Source organism: Paroedura picta, chromosome 6 (genome assembly GCF_049243985.1).
Source record: "Paroedura picta isolate Pp20150507F chromosome 6, Ppicta_v3.0, whole genome shotgun sequence".
Taxonomy (NCBI): domain Eukaryota; kingdom Metazoa; phylum Chordata; class Lepidosauria; order Squamata; family Gekkonidae; genus Paroedura; species Paroedura picta.
Genome location: NC_135374.1, coordinates 51171742 through 51194180, shown reverse-complemented (window position 1 = coordinate 51194180; position 22439 = coordinate 51171742). Strand labels below are relative to the sequence as shown.

The 22439-nt window shown below is 39.4% G+C and overlaps 1 protein-coding gene across 4 annotated transcripts in view; it reads right to left on the bottom strand.

Moving 5' to 3' along the window:
* USP25 (ubiquitin specific peptidase 25) overlaps positions 1-22439 on the bottom strand; it is a 93657-nt gene that overhangs the window by 18309 nt on the left and 52909 nt on the right. For 2 of the 4 annotated variants that reach the window (XR_013231889.1, XM_077342415.1), the window contains exons 13-21: positions 19349-19476; positions 16935-17030; positions 16409-16570; positions 13952-14157; positions 13415-13485; positions 11756-11984; positions 5941-6141; positions 2229-2362; positions 184-297 (exon numbers count right to left, since the gene is read on the bottom strand). Coding sequence is in view for 3 of the 4 variants with exons in the window: in XM_077342415.1 (XP_077198530.1) it covers positions 184-297; positions 2229-2362; positions 5941-6141; positions 11756-11984; positions 13415-13485; positions 13952-14157; positions 16409-16570; positions 16935-17030; positions 19349-19476 (1341 nt within the window). In the remaining variant the exon portion in view is untranslated. The remainder of the gene's footprint in view (positions 1-183; positions 298-2228; positions 2363-5940; positions 6142-11755; positions 11985-13414; positions 13486-13951; positions 14158-16408; positions 16571-16934; positions 17031-19348; positions 19477-22439) is intronic. The other 2 variants (XM_077342416.1, XM_077342417.1) reach the window with 1 other exon arrangement.

Genomic DNA, 22439 nt, shown 5'->3' with positions numbered 1-22439 from the left:
TTGTAAAGATAGCTTATCAGCTCTTGATTGTTTTGCAGCCTAAAGTAAACCAATTCAGATTTTGCTAGGTGTTTAGTTGGGCAAAATGTTAAATGTCATCATGTGCAAGCATGCCACAGTCCACTCAACAGGCAGCCATTTACAGCACATGAATGTCGCAAAAAAAATCAATTAAGTTGGTACCTCATCATCATAACCCCCCTCCTTTGACTCAATCACAAAAGTCCCTACATCAGGAATCGCCACCTCTACAACTTTCTGGTTAGGAGCTGTTGGAACTGGGGTACTATCAGACTTCTGTGGAGGGGGGAAAAAGAGAAGTGACAGACCCGTTAAGCAATCAGATAAACTGCTGTGAAAAATAATTTCAGCTGCAGCTACTCCCTACTTGCCAGCTAACCATGTTCAGTGGACCTGCTGTGTGCCCAGAGACCAGGGAGAGGACTTTTCTGTGGGTGGAGCCTCAAGTGTGCAGTACCCTAAACCAGTGGTCCCCAAACTTTTCCCCAACCCCAAGCAGGTTGAGGACTGCTTCTGGGGGTGGGGGAGTGCCAGCAGCAAGGGCGCTGCGCAAATGCGCATGTGCAGATCTGCTGCGCAAGCGTGGAGCTGTCACGCATGCGCATTTACGCCTCACCAGAGGGTGGAAACGCGCAGAGCTGCCGTGCATGCGCGTTTGTGTCCGCCAGCATGCCGGAGGCCACGCCTGCCTCTTCCCCCCTCCGCAGCAAGAAGCATACCAGGCCGCGAGTGAAGCAGCCGCCAAAGTAGCGAGGCCTTCATGGCCCAGCACCTACCTTGTTAAATCATATACCCAGGTGAAAATGTCATTATTCAGCTAGACTGATTCTGCAGGATCAAATACTATATATTTAGAGCAAAATCAAATTAGAGTATAAAAGGCCATAATATAGTCTATCAAAAAACTGCTGGGTGCCAAAGCACTACAAAAGCTGTATGCTTTTTTGAAGCAAAACAGCTTTCCACTCCCATGATGAATGAAGCAACCACCAAACATAGAGGAACTGGCAATTACAACTGTAGGTCCTGCTGACTCTAGCACAGTTAAAAAGTCACCCACCCACCACTAACTGTAGAGTTTATTTATTTATTTATTTAGATTTATATACCGCCCTCCCCGAAGGCTCAGGGCGGTTTATATTAAACTAATCAACAATACATGAAAATGACACTTTTTAAAAAAATGACACTTAAAATGACACTTTTTTTGTAAAATCACATGCAGTTGGATTTTTGAGAACTGGAAGGATCATCATGACTGATCATCTGTTTCATTAATTTGAGCAACTGTTTTATTAAAAGGTAAGTATTAGGATTTGAGAAGGCATATATGCATCTATTAATCTCTCATGCGACATTGTGAATGTGTATCAAGTGGGAAAAACTACTGATTTCTATCTTACCAACAGACAAATTGGTAAAATATTTAATATAACGTGAATCACTAGATTCAAAAATTTGCTACTTCAAAAACTCGCAATTTGGAAAGTATAGTGTGGAGCTGCTTCTGCATAACTAGAAAACAAATTCTCTTTCTAAATAAAAACAACAAAAAAACCCTAAAATGTGATTATATAGCACAGAAACAATGGTTGTTTTTAGCTCACACTATATATTAGACCATGCTAGTCAATGGCATGTTTTCTGTCTCCCTCTCTTGTGATCTTGGCACAATGCAAATACTCCATAATATAGAACTACATCTTCAAAGATATAGAGAGTTTGTTGTTTTAAGTTCACATAACCAATAGTAAGACAATTGTAAACAATTCTTGACATTGCTTATTGCTTAAGCAATATAAAAGTATGTAGCTTTGAAAGATATAACAATAAATAACTGATTGAAAGAAAATAAAACAAGTTTTGTGATAAAAAGCTGGAACTAAATTGTATTGCAGATTGTTGCAATTAAATCATTCATACTAATCCCACCCCCCCTTGTTGGTCACATGTATTTCAACATGTAAAAATAATCATCAGCTGAAATGAGTCATAAGATGACAGAGTCCACTTTATAGTGGCTGCAAGTGTTTTTTCTTGAGCAAAGACCAGGTCTAGTGCTGATAAATCAAAATTCAAAAACTTTTAATCAGAATGAGGAAGACTTAGACATTTTACCTATACATTATATCATTTTTCCTAACAGAAACGTTATAATATCTCAATTATGGATGTTAAAAAAATGTTCTACAGCTTGCATTTCTCACCATGTGCATAATAGCCTCAGGACCTTTATCTTCTTGTTCAGTGAATGCTTTTGTGATAGCTCGTACAGAGTCTTCTTTCAACTGCTTTGAAACATCTGTCCTTGAAGGTTGTTCTAGATATTCCGGTTCCCCTCCTTGAATGGTGGAAGAGGGAAAAACAGTAGATATATTACAAAAACACTGTGTCTTGTGGTAACTGATTACTACTAAGAACATGGGTTATACAGGAAATAGACTACTTCACATGATTCACGTGAACTTCCTCTTACAGGAAACAGGAAAGTTTGTAAACTGCAGGATTTTACTTTCATTTTCAATAGATACTATTCTTTGCCTCAAGAGCACCTCGTCTTTGGGATATATTCTGATTCTCTTTCTGTTTTAGGACTGCCAGCTCTGGGCTGGGAAATACCAGGAGACTTTGGGATGGAGCTGCGTATCATGTTTCCTGGAAATTCTTCCAACAAGGCAAAATTCACAGCTAGAAACACAGTAGTTTATTGAGGACACGACTAACAGATACAGAAACAGACAAACTTTAGCACTTTGTTGCTAAAGTTAGAGACATATAAAAGTTTGGAACAGATATAGAGCCAAGTCCACCCCCAACCTCTCTGCCATTTTTTCTCACAGCCTGTGATATTACAGGATGCACCATCTTATCATCAAAGGTATGAACAATTTAAAGCTTAACACCTAGAGCAGTGGTTCTCAACCTTCCTAATGCCGCAACCCTTTAATACAGTTCATGTTGTGCTGACACGCAACCATAACATTATGCACGTGTTCTTTCACAGAAATTAAACTGAAACTGACCAATGGTGTGAAGATCCATTGTTCATGATTGTATATAAATTGTTTCCCCGCCCCCTGCGGTTTCTCAGTTCAGTTCTGCCTCTAGTCCCACCATGCCAATCTCACTCTTTTCTGCTACTCCATACAGATGAACCCTCTATCTCGATCTACCCTGCAAGGCTGTTGTGTAGATGGCGCTCCCCCAGCCAAGCTGCTTACCCTGCCGCGACCCCTGAGAAAGGGTTGTTCGACCCCAAAAGAGGTCCTGACCCCCAGGTTGAGAACCACTGACCTAGAGGCAGGAAAGGGCGGCCATAACATTCAGAGCACTATAGGCGGTCAGATGACACCGAGAGCCTAAGAAATTGAGAGGAGTGACTTGAAGGAGGAAGCACTCTAGGTGACCTGAGAAGATCTTGAGAGTTTTGTAAAGGCAACCATGCCATGAGCAAGAGGCAAACATGACACCAGGAGTGGGTGGGATTTTGGGGAAAGGGACCTTGGCGGAGTATAATGCTATTCAGTCCACCCTCTAAAGCAGCCATTTTCTCCAGGGAAAATGATCTCTTTAGTCAGGAGATAAGCTATAATTCCAGGTGACTTTCAGGTCCCATCTGAAGGTAATTTTCTGAGAAAATGAATTCTGAAAATGAATTGAGAAAATGATCCTTTTATGATAGTGCAAGATTAATACTATTTTTGAGCAGTTTTTGTCTTAACTGTGTTGTAGATTGTAGCAAACTTTTGTTTTACTGTCTTTTTAAATTCCTCAGTTTTTACGTGAATGGCTTATGGACTATCAAACCTTAATAAACTGAACTTGCTATTGATTTTCTAACAACAAAAGTTCCAGTGATATTCAGTTAGGTCATCATATATTTACTCAAAAGTATTCTTCACGGGGCTTAATGGGACATTCTTAAGTAACTTACTCATGAGGTTGTGGGTTTTTCTTCTTTGGAAGTTTTTAAGCAGAGGCTAGATAACCATTTGAGAGAAATGCTGATTCTCTGAACTGAAGCAGTTTGTGAGTAGGTGGGCTGAAGGGACTTGGCTCTTGTGGTCCTTTGTTGCATGCCCAGGGAAATGCCAATCATTACTTTGGGATTGTAAAGCAAATTTCTAACAGGCCAGACTGAACAGGGATTCTGGGTGTTTTTTTTGGGGGGGGGATTCATCTGGCCATGGAATTGGGGTCACTGTGGGTGGGCAGGTAGTTGTGAATTCCCTGCGTTCTGCAGGGGATTGGACTATATGACCCCAGAGATACCTTCCAACTATATGATATATATTCAATGAACTATAGAATATAGAACTATATTCTATGAACTGTAGCCTGGGAAAAAAATTTCACAGTCAGTAGTTCAGCAGTGGAATAGGCTGTCTAAGGAGGTGGTGAGCTCCCCCTCACTGGCAGTCTTCAAGCAAAGGTTGGATACACACTTTTCTTGGATGCTTTAGGATGCTTTGGGCTGATTCTGCGTTGAGCAGGGGGTTGGACTAGATGGCCTGTATGGCCCCTTCCAACTCTATGATTCTATATGAAACTGCCCTATATTGAGCCAAACCATTAATATATCGAGCATGGCGTAGCCTGACAAAAGCTAGAACCCATGACCTGTTTCCACAATTCCTTCTCTGCTGTATGACAGGGTGTCTTTTTACTTGGAGATGCCTATATGTGAAGGAACATTCTGTATGCAAAACAAACATTCTGGGGTCTAAACTTAACTATGGACCTCCCCACAGCTTGACTAACTTAAAAGCGTTTTTTATGAATTTTCACTAACAAAAATGTCTTAGGTTTTAAAATGCCACAGAACACATTCCTCTTTCATCCACATTCAGCTTTTGTAATAACTTCTTTTGGGACAGGATTTTAAACCTAACATGAAAATAACTTTTAATAGTAAATACATGTAAAAGAATCATGTAAAATGGCAAGTTCAAGTACTATAAGCATGTAAATTCTATGGCATCATCAAAGCCCCGGATATACAGAAGTAATAAACTGCCCCAAATTTCTTAATATTCTGTGAGTTTTTCTCCACCAGAATATATGCTTGTGGGTACAAATATTTATTAATATGTATTTATTGACAAACATTAAAACTGCTCAAAGTTACAGAGTTTTTCATAGTTTCGAAGTAAAAAAGCATTTCATATGTTAATTAATTTAAATAAGATAGCAAGTACTGCAGAAACTTTAAACAATAGTGTTTTTTTTAAATTTGCAAATGCTATAAGATCCATTTAATCTAGAAGTATGATGGGAAGTTTTTTGCAGTTTAGTAACAGAGAACAGAAGTTGGTTATGAGCCTAGCTACAATTTATGTATGCATAGTAAATGCAAATATTACTATTCAGATCTGAGCTGTCATCTGTTTTGATCAACTACTTAATCTGGGCATCAGAATGCTGTGAGATTTCTACAATGTTACACCATTCTAATGTGAAGAGAAATTTAAGTGAAACAAAATGCCTACAGACGACAGAGTACACCCAGCTACAGATGTAGGGACTATGCACTACAAATGAAGATAGATTTTTTTAATAGTGGTGCTCGCATTCATACCGAATCATCCTTACATTATCACCATGCAGAAAAAGATTCACAGATCTTTCAGGAATATCATTACCATTGTAAAAAGGGGGAAACAAGCACAAATAACAGTCACCAAACATTAAAATACAATCTTGAACTTGACAAAGAGAGTTTTAACACCTGAAAGGTTATACCCTGAAAGTGTTGATCTCTAAGGTGCTACTGGACTTGAATTTTGTTATTCTACTGTAGATACCCTCTGAAGATATGCTTACTATATTATCTGTGTTTTTACTCTCTGATAGCAGAGATTACATAGCAAGGTGGGGCAGAGGAAACAAGGGACAAAGAAAGATATTCTCTGTACAGACCTTGAGCAATGGATGGCACAGGCACCCGGGGTGACTGGGCTGTTAATGACTTTTCCTGCTGTGGTTTTTGAGTCATCTGGGCATCCCATTCTTCTAGCTCTTTTTCAAAGCGCTTGTTGTCTTCTGTTACATAATCCCGTAAATCAGGAGGTAATGTATCCATCCCAACAAGCATATGACCTGTTTCCTTGTTGAATTCTTCTGTAAGTGGAAAGCATGTATGACTCATTTGTTTGTTTATTTATTACTGGACTTATATACTGCCCATCCCAAACAGCTGACTCAGGACAGCTCACAACAATGAAAAATACAATTAAAAACTAAACCAGAAAAAAACCCCATCAACCCTAACCCACCTCCCTACCTAACCCTCTGCCATACAATGGCTGGAAATGCCACCTCCCAGCAAAAGTGGGGTGGTTCGAGGGGGGAACCCAATGGATGTTACACCACCCAGACTCAACCAAATGCCAAGTGGAAGAGTCCCATCTTGCAGGCCCTGTGGAACTGCGGGAGCTCCAACAAACACAGAAGTGGAAACACCATTTTAAACCCAATATCTAGATCTACATGGTGGATCAGTCAACATCTCTAACAAATCAGAACCCACCATCTTCATTTATAAAAATCTGGATAAATTAACATATTTCATGATCACAGTAGCTATTTCTTGAATTTGATGCAATTAACTATCATATAATTTGTTAAGTGTCTGTGAGCAGAATGATATAATCAACAACAATCCTATACTTCCTACCAACAAACAAAAAAAGTGGGGAGGAAAATGAGGAATGAACTTGCAGGAGAGAAGCAGCTGGCAGAAGTCAGCAATATTTAATCCCCTTCTAGTTCACTGTTTTTCACTCAATCATCCTTGTCCTCCTAGGTGCTTACCCACAGACCAGGGTCCCAAGAAGTATTTGACTGCTGAGTTGTGATGACAGCATTGTAGATCAGAGTTAGGAAACCCTGTTGACAGGAAGGCTATGCCAAGCAACAAATATGGCTGAGAATACCCATATAACCACCTTTGTCATTTTGAGTTTCTTCTTCAGAAACTGCTTCCTATATCCCAGTAGCAATCAATATTTTCCAAGGAATGGTGATTATCCAACTAATGAATGGTTCCCAGCTCTGTTCTTACAAAAATCTTTACTGCCGGAAAGCAATGCAATCAAAGTTTCTACGGTCAATATTTGACGCCCCTCGATGTACACCAAATGCTTTCTTCAGGCTAGCAGCAGGGATGGTCTCTCTCAAGGCACATATGTGGGTTCCAAAAGCCACTTACTGGTTAAAAATTAAACTGTAACCCCAAGGAACTTAGCCCTCTTTTTTCTTTTTTGAGATAACTATTGTTCAAATCGGCTGAAAACTGTCAAAGAAAAATTGGAAGAGCAGAGTTGCGCTTACCTGTAACTGCTGTTCATCAATGTTTTCAGTACAAACACATATTGGGACTACGCTTGAGCAGGCCTGCTGCAGACATATCCTTATCCATGGTTCCTCTATATATTTGTGAAACAGCCTGGGGGTGGAACGTGTTCGGCTGTCCAAGTTGGAATAGGGCCAATCAGGGTGCACCATGATTGGCCCTGCTCCTGCAGCTCCCACCCTCTGTCCTGGGCTTTAGCCTCTTTGCTCTCAGTGCCTGGAGCCAGCAGCAGATAAGGGGAGAGGGCCCTGGGCAAAGGGTCATGGTGGAAGGCCTGCTAATGAGGACCTCGTGGCCTGCTAAGCAGGGCCTCCCGGCCTGCTGACTGCCAACTAAGGAGCTGTGGCCTGCTAAGCAGCTGGCAAGCCCCCGCCCGCCCCAGTTGATCCAGTTGCCAGCTGCGGCCCAAAGCCACCTTAAGCTGCCTGGCCAGGGGCCAGGGGCCAGGGGCCAGGGGAGGGGACCCTTTCAAGGCCTGTTCTTAGGAACAGGCTTTGAAGCTAGTTTTTTTAAAAAGCTCCTCTGGGGGACATGTCGCGCCCTTGGGTTCAGTGCATGCACCACTCTCCTCCCACTCACGTATGCTTGGGCAATGCTGACACGTATGCTTGGGCAATGCTCCCATAGTGTCACGTATGCTTGGGCAATGCTGACACTTCCCTCTATTCCCTATGCCACTGCAAACTCAACATATATTCCAACTACAGTGAGATTCTGCAGTGGGACAGATAGGGAGAAATGTGTGTCTGCACTGAATATGTCAATGAACAACCGTTACAACTTAGTGTAACTCTGTTTTCATCTTCCGCATTCATGTGCAGCCCCACATTGGCACACTACCGAGCTACCTGCTGAAGAAGAAGAGTTGGTTCTTATATGCTGCTTTTCTCTACCCAAAGGAATCTCAAAGTGGCTTAGATTCACCTTCCCTTTCCTCTCCCCACAACAGACACCCTGTGAGGTAGGTGAGGCTGAGAGAACCCTTATATTACTGCTTGGTCAGAACAGTTTTATCAGTGCTGTGGGAAGCCCAAAGTCACCCAGCTGGTTGCCTGTGGGGAATGCAGAATCAAACCTGGCTCACCAGATTAGAAGTCAGCACTCCTAACCACTACACCAAGGAGGCAAATAGGTGCTGTCATTCCTACATCTGCATCTCTTCTACACTAATGGTACACAGTGCAGTTGAATGAAAGTATCTTCAGAAGCCCATGTGGCTGCTTTGCAAATATCTACAAAAAGGTATCTGGACAAAGCTCTCCCATACCTGCGAGCTGAAGGCCGGTATTATATGCATAGCATTTTGATTACAACTTGGAGTTGGTTGAAATACTGAAAACTTCTAGGATAAGTTTCAAAATCACAGGAGGAAACAACCACCGATGAAAGGTCTACTTTGAAAATGGAACAAAATCTAGAGTCCATTCTGGTTGTTTCATTTATCATTAAAATAGAGATTGTATAAATATATTGATGTCTGATTTTGATAGCCTGGGACAGGTTCCCGTTTTTTTTCTGTTAAGATATCTACCAGCAGTACTTGGCAATGGAAAGCTGCCAGCAACCCAATGATCTTGTGAAATGTGCCTTTAATTCCAATGGATGCTCCCTGCCAGCAGAACTGTAACAAGATTTTATACTGAAACACCCACCTGAAGGACAGATGGGAAGAACACAAAGAGTATTATCTCCTAAGTTAAATGGAATCTAAACACCACTTTAGGCAGAAACTTTCAACTTAGCCTCCGGGGAGGGCGGTGTGGATTGTCAAACATGGATTGAGTACTACCTTTTCCTCAAAAAACTTTAGAAAAGGAGGATCTATTCTTAAGAACTGCCAGGTAACTAACTAAAGAAGCTGATGCGATTTCTACTTACAATGCCACTTTCCAAGTAAAAACGGGCAGGGAATACTTCGCTAATGGCTCAAAGGGCTCTTTCATGAATATAGCTAATATTGTTCACAGTGAACACTGGGGAACAATAGACAGTAATGGCAGATATATATTTAGCAAACCTTTCAAGAAGCGCTTAGACAATTTATGTGAGAACACTATGTATACTTGCACGCCTTCATGGAAAGCAACAATGGCGATCAAATGTGTTTTCACTGAAGATATTCACTGAAATATAGTCTACTATCTGGAAGGCAACTCCTATGGAACAGGGGCCACACCCCACCAAGAAACTAAATACCAGAACTTTTGCTGGTATTGTAAGAAAATCAGGTGCAGATACATGTCTTTAAAAGACCATTCATAATGTGGATTGTGGATTACCCTGTGTGAGATCCCCTTGCTGACTGCATATTCCCCTTGCTGACTGCATATTTCTAAGGAAATATGTCTGGATGTTTGGATCCTGTGCCCCCTTGCTTGTTTAATTAATGTACAGTCACTAAGTTGTCTGTACCATGACCTCCTTTCCTTGTAGCATATCTGAAAATAGAATTTTTTCCCACTTACTGTGAATCTTCCTTCTTGGTGGCCCAAAGGTAGGGCAGTACTGACCATTAGGATTTTCTCCTACTCCTTGTGGGCAAAACTTGTGACTCCACGGGGGGGGGCAGTTTTGTCCCTGAGCAGTAATAGTAGAGAACAAAAAATACCTCTCCCCTAAACAAAAAACATCAGCCTTCTGACACCAAAAACAATAGGTAACAATTTCCAAGATGGCTAAACCAGAAGAAACCACCCATCAAACAGGTTCAAAATAAACCACAGCAGCAGGGTAGAAACTTTAGCTTACCCTAAGCTATCCTGAAGACTCTCTGTATTCAGAGGTCAGTATTCCAGGAATCCTAAAATTCAAGGGCAGGTGAAAAATTCCTGGTAAGTGAAAAAATAACTTCCATTCTCCAGTGGTCCTCAGTGTGGCAGTCCTGATTGACCATTAGGACATAACAAAGCAATATGTCCCTGGGACGAGAACTGGCCCCTAAGATGAGACAGCCCACTGAAAAACCTTTCCTACCGAAGATAGCTTCAGTAGAGGACAGTTTGTCAATTCTGTAGTGCCTTGTAAATGAGCACACAGACCTCCAGGTGGCTGCCTGAGGGCACAGCGTGGACCCTAGAGCAGAATTTTTTAGCTAGGAAAAAATATGTCCATGGCGGGCCTGCAGAACTGCAGTCCCAAGGAGGGCCTACAAATGAAGACGGAAGGTGTTCTAGCTATGCTTACAGAAAGCCAAAGGAATACTTAAAGCAATGGATTTGGGATCTGGCCCTTAAGGAATACTTAAAGCAATGGATTTGGGATCTGGCCCTTCTGTCTGATGGGCCTGGCTGGAGTGGCATCCCACTGTAACGTATCTTACTAAAAATTGTTTCCTGCCAATAGACTATAACACCATTAAAAGCTCCTAAATAACAAATAATATTGACTCTGGCACATTTCAATGTCCTAGCCTCAGCCAAATTTTTGGAAGACAAATTCCTTATTCTTTATTCACAATGAATGTGTCCGGCCAAACGGGAAGGGATAAGGCTATAGAGTATGTGATACTGCACTGCTTCTACTATAGTGACCTCTGCTCACCCTTCCCTTCCAGAATGGATTATTGGGATTGTTAGAACTGAGATGAGTTTTTTGCTGCAGCATCTTATCCCCATGGGGTTTTGAATTGTATTAGTATTTTATGTCTGTTTTTATGTCTGTTTTTATGTCTGTTTTTATGTCTGTTTTTATGTCTGTTTTAAGGGGTTTTATTAGGGTTTTATCCAGACATTGTAACCCGCCTCAAGCCTTTGGGGAGAGGCAGGCAATACATATAAACAAACAAACAAATAATTTTTCAACAATCATGCCAGTGTTAGCAAACTCCCCAGGAAGAACAGAGCAATTCTGTTTCTCTCTGATCTCTCTTCAGAAATAAGGCACAATATCGCAAAATTTTGTATGAGGGAATGCAGCATATATAAACAACTGGTTAAGTACTTAAACAAGGCTAAATTATAATTACACTGTTAAATTTATTTGCTGATTGTATGTGGTAAGGTCTTAGCTGTTGTACTTAACAAGAGAAGGCACAAACCCAGGTACAAAATTCCTTCCAGAGTTTCTAAGAATGTTACAATATTTATGAACTGCAACATTTAAATGGATGTAACTGTCTTCATCTTTTTTGATATGATTTTTATCAATCCAGTCCTCCTGCAGGCATTTGACTTACACAGAACTGTATCTATACTCTGAAAACAAAATAAAGTGCAGACACATATAAAGATGAATAAAACCTCATCTCCATGGAAGTCATGCCTTGCAGCTCTCAGTGATCTCTACAGTCCAAAAATTATTTGGTGCTTTAGATATACAACTTTATCAACAAAATTAGTCACAGCATCTATTACATATTTACTTACATCAGTACAGCATTACCTTGTATTAAAAATGGTTCCTTATCATTGACATACATTAAACAATAAGCACTTGCATTCCGGTAACCGCCAAAAGAGTCTCGCTCCAGCTCTTCCCATGTTGACTTTGTCACAGAAATATCGTTATACTTCATCCATCTCCTTTGGCAACGATCATAAATATATGCCCAGTAGTGGCCTGCATTTGCCTGGCCTTCATGAACTAAAACAGCATGCAACCGATAACGAACCTAAACCAATTCAACCCAAAGGATAATGATGAGTAAATTGCTATAATTAACAAAGGGCAAGGCACAACACAAAGGCAAGGTGGGTAATTGAGGCACACCAAATATCTCACAATAATGCTCTTATCAGACTTGCTGCTTCATATCAGTTTCTTAAAGAACATACTTAAAGCAAGAAGTGGTCAAGAACTGATCAATAAAAGGTACCAGATTAACAATATATTTTGGATCTACAGTACCACAGTGACGTTACAGAGTAGAGATTACCTTTAATAGCATAAAACCAGTTGTTTTACCAAATTTTGGCACAAGTCTCTGGCAGTTGTGTATTCAAGGAATCATTATTTCAAAGTTCCCCATTTAATTCTACAAATGATGGGTTAAAGGGTTCTAGACTAAAAAGCTGATAAACTAGTTAAGTGGGCCTATTATAAAAAGTTTCCTGAAATGTAAGCTTTAAATCTACTGAAATTTGTGCAGGCAAATGCACAGAAGCATAGGTTACAAATTTTGGGGGGTGAATTCTGCTACTATGCCCACTGGAAGCAAAATAATCAGTTACAAGGGGAAAAGGGGAAAATATGAGAATTGCAGAAATGAAAGAACTGGAAACTATGACAAAACTCTTGATGACAGGACAGCAATGTAACATGGTTAGAGTGGGTGGTTCTACTGCTAGAAAATATAAAACCACAGGAGCAAGTTTCAGCCTTGTATATTCTATGCCATGGAGCTGGTGAAGAAAACAACTGAGTTTCAGGAATGAAGTTTGCATAATTAATATCCAGTGAACAAAAACTCCGCAAATTATGAGGTGGCATTTAATTGTATGTAATGTTATGTAAAAGCTGATAAAATAAAAGCTTGTGAGATTAAGCACCATATATTTTACGGCTTCTTAAACAGTTACATGATTCATATCAGATGACAGACCATGCTGATACTTTCTTTCTCCCTCTGTGCATGGCTTGATAACAGAAGACTTCTATTTTTGTGGATAATCATTATTTGCAATTATGTTCAAGTAACAAACTATAGATTTTCTGAAATAAGAATTCTGATTTGAAAACTGATGTGCAGATAGGGGAATAAGTCATAAACTGTAGTTCATATACAACCAATTCATAATGCTGTCCTATAAAAGGAAACATCCTTAATTACTGCACTGTACGTAAAGGGAGCATAAATTGAGGATACACCACCAGATAGTTACAAAAATATGCAACCAATTATGCAAAAATATGCAACCAATGCATAATGCCTTCCTACAAAGGGAAAAGTCCTTAACTACTGCACTGTATGTAAAGGGAGCATGAATTAAGGATACACCACCAGATAGCTACAAAATGATTCACCAGGAATTGTTGGTATGTATTAGCTGTACCAGTAAAACTTATCATTACTGAATTATTACATGTGAATAGACAACCTACCTGCAACATTGATTTGTCAGAGTACATTAGTTCAATTGTCCGCTGTATTCGAGATATGCTTTCTTGCAAATCTGTGGTAATAAGAAAACAAAGTAATTTCCTACAACAAATATCATGTACTACTGTAATTTTCACTTCTACCTCCACTACTAGACAATGTATATGCTGGAATATGAATATCACCTTCCAGCCTTCAGCTGCCGTACAAACACAACAGGCATACAATTATCTATTTCCTTCCCTTCACAATACAGAACAGCAGCTGCACATAGAACACAAACTGGTGACCAGCAAATTTCCATTGTTCTGTCTAAAGGTGAGACACTGCTATCTTCAGTTATCTATGAATAATACCAAGTTATTAAAAATTAGCCAATTACTGAAGTTATCACTTTCCCACTTACATATTACCATTAGAGTGGAATGGCTCTAGCAAGATTGCTCTACAAAGTCAGTATAATACAGACAGCCCAAACTTTTTCTGAGTTTCAAATGTGGTACCTCTTGTCCAATTAAATAAATGTGTTTTGCTAGTACCTCTAGTGTCATTTTCTACTTCTGTCCTCCAACGGTGTAAACAGCCTTCTAGCACTGAAAGTTCTTCTTCTGTTATGTGTCTTGGAGCTGGATGCATTGGTAGATCTGGAGGAATTCGGGATTGTGTGAATGGCTTGTGTATTACAGATCGTTGTGCAGGAGATGTGCTTTGTGTATCTACAGAAGGCCCCTGTTGTTCTGTTGTGCTAAATTTGTAAAAATAAGACATATTTTACATTAAGCAAATGAAGCCAGCTTCGTATGTTTACTCTAGACTGTCTTTTTTTGATACTATTATCTTACATGTTACCATGCAAAAATGTCACCTAGAAGTGTGCAAGGGAAAAAAAAATTAAATTCATATTCAGGTATATTGGACCTGGAAAATATCATCAGTATTTCCCAATATACCTGAATCCCAATACCAGTATGGTATTCAGATTCAGTAAATATTTGAGAACCCCATTTTTTTTTTTTTTGCATCCATTATACCGTAAGGAAACTATTAAAGTCAATGACACATCTTCTATCCTGGGTTTTATTCAGTGGTTGGGTGGGTGGGTTGCACTGTACCTGCTGGAGCCTCTCCTCAAAAGAACACCCAAGTTGGACAGGGGGCTCAATTTTGAAAGCACCCAAAAAAAGTGTCCCCATCCTCCATTGTTTCCAGGGGGGGAGGTAACAAGGCAACACAAAGCCCAGCTCTGCAGTAGAAAGTGAAGTGTGTGTGTGTGCGTGTGTGTGTGGAGGGGAGGCATTTTTAACACTATGGGGATGACCACGACACTATGGCAGTGCCAAATGCCAACAGGACTAAGGTCAAATTTAAGAATCTCTGAAGTAGAGGGGGGGGGTGCATTTCTGCAAGGACAGCAGAATCCATGTAATGTACTAGTGCCAAGCAGCAGAACCCACTGACATTGTGGCAAATGCTAACCCAACAGAACTGATGTCAAGCACAGAATCATCATTCATGTGAGGGGGAGTGGAGGTGTAAGAAAACCAGAAGCAGTCCAATAGGTATTTTGGCCCAGGTGAATTCAGAATGACTGTGGGGAGACTGGTGGAGCATTTCTGCACCAAGCCAAATGATTAATGGACCTGCTACTTCTTTCTAGTCTCATTTTTATTTTGGAAAGAGCATTTTCACTTCAGCTTCCCAGTACAGACTGAGTGAGGCTGCAGGCTCAAGTGGCTATTTTAGTCATCCTCAAAGACCAGGACCAGATAAATAGTGTCATATTGACCTTTGAGAAGACCACCTGCTCAAGTGACCAGGGGACCAGATGTGAGCTGATAATATGGCTTGCATGGCATTAAGCCTCACACTCTGCAAGTTTGCCGGAGACTCTTTCATGGTCCAGTACCTCAGCAAAGTACTCCCTCACATTCAGTTGCCATTTCTTGCCTCATGTGTCTACTACTCCCAGAGGGGCCAAGTGTTAGCGAGTGCCATCTTTCAGGTCATTATGGTGGTAGCCATAGGGAGATGCTGCCTAGTGGGGGATGAACAGCAGCAGATGTGCTTTGCTTCCCTCTTCCTCAATTCATGCCAATGTGCCCCTCTCAGTCTGCATGTGGTCAATTCACTAGACAAGTTCACTGCAGAGATTCTCTGGGATGTTGATTATTTATTTATTTATATTTATATACCGCCCCCCACCCGAGGCTCAGCGTAGTTTACATAGAAATTTAGCAAACATTTAGCAAACAGGAAACAGGACAATAAATTTATAATAGACCAACGCAAGACTAGTTATTTTTAATTAGTTCCAAATACTAGTGAGATTTATCAGAGATATTATGATCTTCTGGGGTTCTATTGAATGAAAAGGCTGGCTGTATCCAACAGAAGATGCCATCTACAGAATAAATTGCAGTCTCGGTCTCTTTAAAATCAGTTCCACACAGACTGCATCATTAGGGTCCTATCAAGATGTTACTATAGCATATATCACATCATTTGACATGGTTATCGAAACTGACCTACCTATCAACAAATGCAAATACATTATGAAGAGCTTTATGCAGTATTTATATCATACTACCTTTTCTGATGAAAGGCTCAACATAATTTTTACCCTTATGGCAGTCTGTGTAGAAACTGGATGTCTCATCTATTTTGTAATCCCACCCTCGTTTTCTCTTGTGAAGTCTTTTTAGAACATTAAATAAATGTACTTGTATTTGTTAACAGTTGGTATTTAAGAAAGAAAAGGATAAACTTAAAAAATAGTACACATACCCTCCATATATTTATAGAATTAAATTTCCAATGAGATTATGGAAGCATCACATGGGTTTTATAGCTGTAGAGTGAAGGCCATGTATAATTGTCCTCCCCCCCCCAATGCAAGACTTAACATGCTTTCATGCTTTTTTTTTTAAGTAAAAATTCTCTTGCTAAGTCCAGCTAATTGCAATGGGAAATACTGAACACAGTGGTTGTATCTTTACCTTGGCATTGTCTGGGTTGACAAAGCACCACTAGAGAGAGCGCTAGTATTAAGATCCTCAATAGGAGATGTGCAGACCGGCTTACTTGATGCAAACTCTAGCGCATACTGCAGGACATCTACCAAGGGAAACCGTTTAGGACCAGAACCATAGCTTAAATATCTGCAAAAACATTTTTAAAAGCCCTCATTATTTAAAAAAATGAATTTCTAAAACACACTTTTAGTAAAATAAAGGCACCAATTATAGTGTTGGGTCCTAACTCTGTTGGGTCCAAATGTTTTATTTGCTACCTTATCAGTTTGGTTCAATTAGCCAAGTAGTCTTTTCCATGTAGAATGGAGTTCTAAGGAATCATTTCCTTCTTGCTATGATTAATTTAAATACAGTCTTAACATTGTTCTTTGGAGGATTCTCACTTTTTCTTTCTTTGCTTATATGTATGCGTGTGGGGCAAGAGAGTATGAGTTGTAGAAAAAATTTAACTCCTTGTGACTTACATTTACTTTCAGAAAAAAAATACTACCTTTCTAGTCTCTGCTGCAATACTGTGAGGTATTCTTTAAGTCTCTTGATTTCATCCCGCTTTATTCGTGTCATTTCTCTATTTTTGTGCATATATCTGTCAAAACAAAATGTGGAGAACTGATTATTTTCTTCTCCTATGCTTTATTGAAGTTAATATAATGTTGAAGATTATTTTCTGCCTAAGGAGTGCAAGCATTTTAACAGCACGGTAAGAAACAAAAACCTATTAAAATCTTTGGATGCCAAGTAGAAAAAGTATTTTCTGTTAATACTAAACAGAGTAATTATAGGCAAGTGCTCCTATTTTATGACTGTGGGCATAACTTACTTATAAGTTAGTTTATAAATACTCAATTCAGCTAATTATGAAAATAAACAATTTTTAATCTGACATGCATCCCATTCCAGGTATTCAGTTAATAATCCACTTTAGAAAGAAAAGTATCACGATGGCCCATTATGCACGGCCGCCGAAACGGCGATTTCGGGTCACGTGGAAAACGCGGAGGGGGAAGACGCGACGCATACTGGTTATGCACGGGGCGGGGCGCGACGGCGGCAAAACCCAGAGTAACCGATTATGCACGCGCCGATCCGGGCGCCGCTTCTGGTTGCGCCCCGCTCACCCGGAAGCTGCGCTTTCTTCCACGTTTCACTGACGCGGCTTTTTCGGCGGCATGCACCGAAGCTGCAGCCGGTTGCAGCCGGCTCCGTGCGTTATCCGTTATTTTAGTCGCCGCCATTCCACCCCGAATGTGCGCTAAAACCCCCGTGCATAATGGGTCAAAGAGTATCACAACATTTTATTTTATTATATAATAAACATTATATATTATAATTATATGCCCGCTGATGTTATTTCCCCTCTACCTTAGTACAACTCATTGCTCGTTCAAACAGACATTTACGGACATCAGCTTAAACTTTGAATTTATGCTTCAGTTTCTTTTGACATCCCAGAACCCTGATATAATTGAACCAGTTGCAAAGTTTTTATATCTTCCCATGAGAAATCGTGAATGTATTATGTCTAAAGCATGATCTTTGCCTTTGTTCTCACTAGCAGTGGATCCTTTTGCACTTTCCCTTCTTATATTGTACTTTTATATGCTATTAAAGGCTTGTTGTCGTTGTTGTTGAATTTATGCTAGTTGTATAACACAGAGACTTCTCTTATCAAATAGTGTCAGAAATGCACTGGATATCCATTGTGCAGACAGGATGAATTAAGTTATATTATTGCCAATATTTTGTCAAGACAAAGGAAGGAACAAACGTATTTGCTAATGCCAAAAAATAAAAGTACTGCTACTGATGCCATTAAAAATAAAGCACATGATGCCTGAACATTAACATTCTATTCAGGACCTCAGATTTTACTGTTAATAGTATTAATATATTGTTACTTGTTTTAGTTGTATTTTTACATGTTTATTATTTAGTAATTGGTTGTACACTACCCCATGACAGCAAAACCCAAGAGGGGCAGTGTAAAAATCTCTATCTCTAAATAAATAATAATTTCTAAGAAATTGATTCAAGAAGTACATTTTATTAATTGTGCTGTTGATCCAATGCACACTTATACAGAAACAAGCCTAACTTGTCCCGAGAAGACCAGTTGAAGAGGGGTGGTAGCAAAAATAAAATAATCATCGTGGCATATAAAATTGTGTCTGTACTTCTGATGATGTGTTGAACGTTCCAAAGCCTCTGGGCAGAGGCCCACCAACATCAGGAAGATTTGGAATGTTCAAGATGAAAACCCTCCCCCCACCCCTTAACAGGTAAAGCTTTGCATGCTAAGTCTAGGAGTATTTAAAGGGAGAGCTGATCATGACACCTGTAGCACAGGGCCTATCCCTGCCTTACCAGGCTGGCAGGGAGCAATTAAAAGGATCAGGCTCCTCTTTACAGCCTTGGGGGCTGTAACGTGGCCCACACTCCCTTTCCTTCTGGGGGGGATATTTAATGGGAGCGTGGGCAGCCCAGAGACTGATGTATTTTTGTGCAATGGGCTTTACTGCTAGTAAAAAAATAAAAAATAAGTTATACAAAGTCAATTAACCAGAACTTTGCTGTTTATTCTGGGTGACATAAGAACATCTTACTATAGGAAGAATATCCATAAAACATATTTTTAAAAACCCTATTAATATTAATTCCTATTAGATTATCAAGCATCCTGTGCATCTTTAAGATCATAAGTTGAAAACATTTCTGAAAGAAAAAATTCATAACTCCAGACAACCAAGAGCCTCTGATGTTACCTAATACCGTTTTGATGTTTTGAGTTGGCTAAGTCTTCAGGCAGTGGCTTTACAAAATGATTTTCACCTTTGCACAAACATATTAGATACTTGATTTAGGGACTGAATAGTTTATAACAGAGATAAGTTATATAAGTTATACCTGTCCAGATATAAAACTGGAGGGAATTCTAACTTGTTATGTATTTTCTCTGGCCTTCCCAAAGCTTGATTGAATTCAAATCTTGAAAGCTCAAATGTCAAGACTGGAGGAAGCTCAGTAAACCAGTGCTAAGAAAACAAAACAGAAAGGCAATAATTGCTTTTAGTCACAGATCAATTTTTTTTATTGAAAAACAAATCGTTTAGAAAGTTGTCCAGTTCTCAGTAACTGTCAAGAAGTTCATTGTTAACCATATTGAACAAAAAAGTCCAAGCATTCATGCAGATCTTGAGCACTTAATGCTACACAAGTTTGGTTCCATTAAGGCTTGGGCAACTGGCATATTGCATGACCTTTAACACCACCTGATATAACTGCCATTAGGCTCTATTCTGGAAAGGTTTGCTTCCAGCTCGTTCATAGTATTTTTACAACTTATTTCACATCACAAAGCCATTATGTTCATTAATATTAATTCAAAATTTATTCTTTGTTTTGAATCAGATGTGTCTTGAGTGCTGATAATTTCACAACAATGTGTTCTACATCAACTTGACTTGCTTTGAGTTATGTACTAACTTACTGATTGTGTCAATTAAGATGTAGTGATGCTAACTTTTGTTCAAAGATGAAAGTAGATTAAAATGTTAACTGAAAACTGTTTCTACATTAAAATTTGGAAAAGCATTCCACATTTTTTTTGCTTTATTCACATATTTAATCCAAATTACTGACCTTGGTATATAATAATCAAAATGTGTCAGATGCATACAATTTCAATTTTGCAGTGTCTTATTTTCTAGAAAATGAACAGATCTGCTCTCTTTATTCCAACTCACTAGGCTGAACTTTGGATTCAGTAACTGCATTGAGTAATTGCACTCTTTGGCAAAGATGTTATCCTAGAACCTTAGAGAAGATCAGGACAAAAAAAAATGAAAGAATGACATTATCTACAAAGAACGTCCAATAATTTTGGAAATTCTACATACATCCAAGAAACTAGCTTTTATTCCATTATGGAAAATAATTTAAACTGCTGAGTTGTGTATATTCTTTCAGTAGCAGAATATAAAGTTTAAGTGGGAAATGTGTTCAAAGAGGTTTCATTTTTATTATTAAGAGTAAAAACACTTTTTAATCTCATTTATGCTACCACATTTTGGGTTTTTTGTATCAAAAGCATCTGACAACTGAAATTAAAAAAGTTTTGGGAGTTATGGCTATCACAATGTCTGAGTAAGTGTATAGGGGCAAAAATATTAATATACAGAGTAACTAAAGGAAAACTTAAATGTGTGTATGATCCTTATATTACTGAACAGAACACCATTTTTCCATGTATAGAGATGATAAACTGAACCATATGGAAATTCCTGGCCTAGATCCAGAAAATATTTACTCTCATGCCAGACTTCTTGCACAAGTAGAAATGCAACAAAGAGACCATGGTATCCACTTCCACTAAGTAAAACTTACTGCATCTATAGTTGCATTTCCGTTTGCACAAGTTCTTCTGCAGTCAATTTCTGGGCACTCAAATACAGAGAAGAAACTGTTAGGTGCTGCAGAAGATCATGTGCAAGCATAACAGCAGAAAATCATTTAAGTTTCCATTTGTACTTTGCTGATCTAAGCAAATGTTTGAACATCAGACCTGTTCTCTCATATGAGATAAAAATGACTTTTTGAGAACTGGAACATTTCACTTAGCAACAGTAATTTAACATTATTAATTCTTGTAACACATTTCTAGTTAGATAGCCTGTATTAATGGTGTAGAATTCAGTAAAAAAACACTTCCTGATTAGGCAAAGACCCATTATGCACGGGGGGAATAATGCACATTCGGGGTGGAATGGCGGCGACTGATAACGCACGGTGCTGGCTGCAACTGGCCGCAGCTTCAGTGCATGCCGCCGAAAAAGACGTGTTAGTGAAACGCGGAAGAAAGCGCAGCTTCCGGGTGACCGGGGCGCAACCAGAAGCGGCGCCAGGATCGCCGCATGCATAATTGGTTACTCTGGGTTTTGCCGCCGTTGTGCCCCGTCCCGTGCATAACTGGTGTGCTTCGCGTCTTCCCCATCTGCGTTTTCCATGTGACCCGAAATCGCCATTTTGGCGGCCGTGCATAATGGGCCATAGTAAGTCAACTTGGAGACTCCAGTTGGGGCAGAATGCCACTGCTCAGTTATTCTCAGGCACTTGGTGAACCTTCAATATCAGCCCCATTAACTACCCATCAGTTATGGGGTTGAATTAAAGGTATTTGCTACCACATAGGTATTGGCTTTCACATACAAAACCCTTCATGGAGTTGGACCCTCATATCTGAAGGCCTGCACCTCATGCATACTCCACTATGACAGCTTCACTCATTTGCAAATGGACAAGATCCAACTGCCTGCACCTGAGCATTTTCTGTTTTGGCCCCACTGTATATAATAGCCCTGCCTGAAGAACTCAGGCTCTGACATTACTGGCATTTAATAAGCTATGCAAAACAGAACTGTTCAGAAGGTAATAAGGCTGTATTAAAAGGGAATCCAAGAAAAACGCTTGTATATAGAGATAGATACTGTGATTTATAATACTTCAAATAGTATAAACTGTTTCTCTGTGTAGTATGCTACTATTTAATTTCTGTATACTTTAATTCTTCCAGATTTCTACTTGGTTTTAATTTCTGCATCCTACTCTTATTAGAGTTCCCATTCTACTTACATTGACTTGCACTGTGCAGTCCGCCTTCTCAATAAGAAAAGTGGATTATAAATAACATAAATAAATAAGGTAAAAAGCAAGTTATTGTACTATGTATAGGACAGCACATATAACTAGCACAAAATGACACAATTATACCTTTACTCCGTGAGTTCTAGTTGACTAACAGAAGCATCTCTCAGCCCTACATAACTGTTCAAAAATAGGAATGGGGGAAGGACCACATTCTATGAATTGAAAAGTGTATAGAAGTGACCAGAATTAGAACTGTTGCTGTTAGAATCCACTTATTTAAAATCTAATTTTTTTTGGGGGGGGGATGACATTTTCTCAATTAACTGAATTGTTAAGTCAAATAAAAGTTGAC